General features: G+C 63.1%; 1 protein-coding gene across 1 annotated transcript in view; it reads left to right on the forward strand.

Moving 5' to 3' along the window:
• Positions 1-54: 54 nt before the first annotated feature.
• The window catches only part of SKOR1 (SKI family transcriptional corepressor 1), a 10,817-nt gene continuing 7,038 nt past the window's right edge, over positions 55-3,833 (forward strand). Inside the window, 2 exon segments of the mRNA XM_029950196.1 lie at positions 55-98; positions 2,408-3,833. Of these exon segments, the coding sequence (XP_029806056.1) occupies positions 2,418-3,833 (1,416 nt within the window). The 5' untranslated portion in view covers positions 55-98; positions 2,408-2,417.

Raw genomic sequence — 3,833 nt, forward strand, 5'->3', positions numbered from 1 at the left:
TCACCCGGAGAGCCCGGCGGATCCCGGACTCCCGCCCGCCGCTCCGCCCGCCGCGCACCTCCTCTCACCACTCGCCCGGCTCCAGCCGCCGCCGCACGGTGAGTACCCGCGTCCGGTTCGCCCGCTGCCCCCGCGCTTTGCCCCTGCAGGTTTTTTTCGTTTAGTTCGGATTTGGGTTCTTGTGGATGTTGTTTTTATTATTATACCTAAAGACTCCATCGCCTCACTCCCACTGCTGTCCGCCTCCCGCCTCTTCGCCCTCCCCAAGCTCACCCCTTCAAGCCCCAGGAGCCGGAGAGGGCTCCGCAAGCAGCCCTGGCGGCTGCTCCTGGTCGCTGCGTACAGCCCATTGCCCGGGCTTTCCGCTCTGGCCCTCGAAATTCGATTCCTTTCCTAAGACTCCCCCTTCCTCTGGTTCTGGGGCCCAGAGCCCCCTCCACTCGGGAAAACCCCGCGGGGCCCCCAGACCCTCAGCTCGGGGAGGACGCGCTCTGCTCTGAGGCGCTCCGTTCACTGCATGCGGGCAGGGCACACTTGCCGATTTCGGGAAAACGAGAAGACATCGTCATTTCCCAGAGCCGTGGAGCCCGGGTCACCTACCCAGCCCGCCTGAGAGCTGTTCAGGGGGTTGCGGGGCTTGCCTTGCGGACCCCTCCGCCGGGGAGTGAGGACAGTGTTTTTTACCTCCCAAGATGTTACAAGGGACTTCAACGCGAAAGGGAGGTCAACTTGTTTCAATTCGATATGCGGAGATAAAGATGAAACGGACAGATAGCAGATAAATAGCTTGATACTTGAAGAAGGTATGAAGACAGATGGGAGAAAGAGGAGCGAGCTGGGAGAGACAGACAGCTCAGGGACAGATAAGATCTACAGATGAGGGGCACCTAAACAAACAGAGGGAGGGAGAGAGACAGACAGAAGATCCCAGTCTCTGCGATGAAGGTTTTTGAACTCGGATCCCCAGTCTGGCTGGAGCTGACCCTCTGAATATGGATTTGCCTTTCCTGACGAGTTTAGGGAAGGGGCCCTCGGGGTTGGGCTGTTTGGGCCTCAGGAGCGCCTGCAGCCGTGGGCCGGATGGAAGGCTTCAGTGTCTGAGGACGTGGGGCTGGGCCAGGCCACCTAGAGGCCCCCAAGCATCAGTTTGTGGGTCCTCTCGCTGCTGAGGTCCACGGGGGAGGCTCCACTTCTCTGCCTGGGCCGGAGATCAAAGCGCAGGACCTGCAGCAACTTTTGACCTGAAGTCTTGTGGCTTCGGACACCAGCAAGGATTCTCGGTTCAACCCATATGAACTGGGACAGCCCAGCTTGAAGTAAACTCAGAGAGGAGACGCCCCCCAAAGAGGAAGCCCACAGCCGGAGAGACGGCATTTGGCCTGAGCAGGAAAGGCAAATATGAAGGAGGAAAACTTAGGGAGTGGGCGGTTAGAAGCGAAGAGGTGGCTCCTGAGAAACTTCCTTGAGAACCTCTCTGGTCCCACGCACTGACCCGGATGGAAACCAGCTTTGGTCTGGAACGCAGCTAAAAATGCAGAAAATGTGGATAGGAACTGCGTGACCCTGGTCCCATTGATGGCTGGAAAGAAAACTGTGTGTATTTCCAGCCGGAACCTTTCTGCTCAACGAACGCGAGGCTCCGGGCGTGAGAGGAGAAGCTTAGGTTTGTGGAAACCAGTGCTGTTATCCTGGGGAGCCTTCTCCGCACGGAACTGGGTGCGGTGGGGGCTGCCCTGGGGCTGGGCGCGCACAGCATGCTTCTGAGAGTCGGGTTCAGCACCGCGAACAGCGGTCGCCTCTGCTTCATCTTCTCCCCCCGCCCCCGCAACGGCCTCTAGACCCTCCTCCTTTTCCTTGCCCCCCCTCCCGCCCCCTGCTGTCTGGAGATGGGCAGTGACCGCCCCTCCCCCCGTCCGTACCCCTCCCTGCGTCTGCCCCGCCCGCCCGCGTGCACGCGCGACTGAGCAGAGGGGCAGCCTGTCCCCGAAGTCCGGGCTTCAGGACCCCGGCGGGTAGGGCAGGCTTCGAGGGTAGCCAAAGGCGCACGGATCTGGACGTTGGGGGACCCTGGGTTAGGCAATGGCTTTGCTGTGTGGCCTTGGGCAAGTCACCCTCCGTCTCTGGGCCCCACCTCCCGAACAATCCGAAAACAAAATTGGGTTCTGAGCTGCCCGGGCAATCCGGAGGTCTCAATTACCCCTACTTCTCCCCCAAACCCCAGGGGCTTTTATTGTGGAGCCAGCGCGCGTCTGAATAACAGAAGGCTCCCGTCCAGGGGGCGAATGAGCTTGGACTCCCCGTGGCCAAATTTCCCCACGCGCCCAACTCGGCGCGCCCAGCTGGGCGGGCCCAAGCCACAGTGGCGCTGAAAATGGCTCATCTGCTCTCTACTTTCTCTGTTTCGCAGGAGCGGCGGCATGGAGGCTCTCACCACTCAGCTGGGGCCGGGACGCGAGGGCAACTCCTCACCCAATTCGAAGCAGGAGCTGCAACCCTACTCAGGCTCCAGCGCTCTCAAACCCAACCAGGTGGGGGAGACTTCGCTGTACGGGGTGCCTATCGTGTCTCTGGTCATCGACGGCCAGGAGCGCCTGTGCCTGGCGCAGATCTCCAACACTCTCCTCAAGAACTACAGCTACAATGAGATCCACAACCGCCGTGTGGCCCTGGGCATCACGTGCGTGCAGTGCACGCCGGTGCAACTGGAGATTCTGCGTCGGGCAGGGGCCATGCCGATCTCCTCGCGCCGCTGCGGTATGATCACTAAGCGCGAGGCCGAACGCCTGTGCAAGTCGTTCCTGGGCGAGCACAAGCCACCCAAGCTGCCTGAGAACTTCGCCTTCGATGTGGTGCACGAGTGCGCGTGGGGCTCGCGTGGCAGCTTCATCCCCGCGCGTTACAACAGCTCGCGTGCCAAGTGCATCAAGTGCGGCTACTGCAGCATGTACTTCTCGCCTAACAAGTTCATCTTCCACTCGCACCGCACACCCGACGCCAAGTATACGCAGCCCGACGCCGCTAACTTCAACTCGTGGCGCCGTCACCTCAAACTCAGTGACAAGTCGGCCACAGATGAACTGAGCCACGCTTGGGAGGACGTCAAGGCCATGTTCAATGGCGGCACGCGCAAGCGGACTTTCTCGCTGCAAGGCGGCGGCGGCAGCGGCGCTAATGGCGGGTCGGGTGGGCAGGGGAAGGGTGGTGCTGGCGGCGGGGGCGGCCCTGGGTGTGGCGCAGAGATGGCCCCAGGCCCGCCGCCACACAAAAGCCTGCGTTGTGGCGAAGACGAGGCCACTGGGCCTCCAGGACCGCCCCCTCCCCATCCGCAGCGGGGACTTGGTCTAGCGGCGGGAGCTGGCGGCCCGGCGGGCCCTGGAGGGCCTGGTGGCGGCGCCGGCGTACGAAGCTACCCAGTGATCCCCGTGCCCAGCAAGGGATTTGGCCTCTTGCAGAAACTGCCCCCGCCACTTTTCCCTCATCCCTATGGCTTCCCCACGGCCTTCGGTCTCTGCCCCAAAAAGGACGACCCGGTGCTAGGGGCGGGCGAACCCAAGGGTGGCCCAGGCACCGGGAGCGGCGCGGGCGCGGGCACTGGCGGAGGCGCGGGTGGGCCAGGATCCGGCCACTTGCCCCCGGGGGCAGGCACTGGCCCGGGTGGCGGCGCCATGTTCTGGGGTCACCAGCCCTCTGGGGCAGCTAAGGACGCAGCGGCCGTGGCTGCGGCAGCCGCCGCAGCCACTGTGTACCCGACGTTTCCCATGTTCTGGCCGGCGGCAGGCAGCCTCCCGGTGCCGCCCTATCCAGCCGCGCAGAGCCAAGCCAAGGCCGTGGCG

Source organism: Suricata suricatta, chromosome 9, assembly GCF_006229205.1.
Source record: "Suricata suricatta isolate VVHF042 chromosome 9, meerkat_22Aug2017_6uvM2_HiC, whole genome shotgun sequence".
NCBI lineage: Eukaryota > Metazoa > Chordata > Mammalia > Carnivora > Herpestidae > Suricata > Suricata suricatta.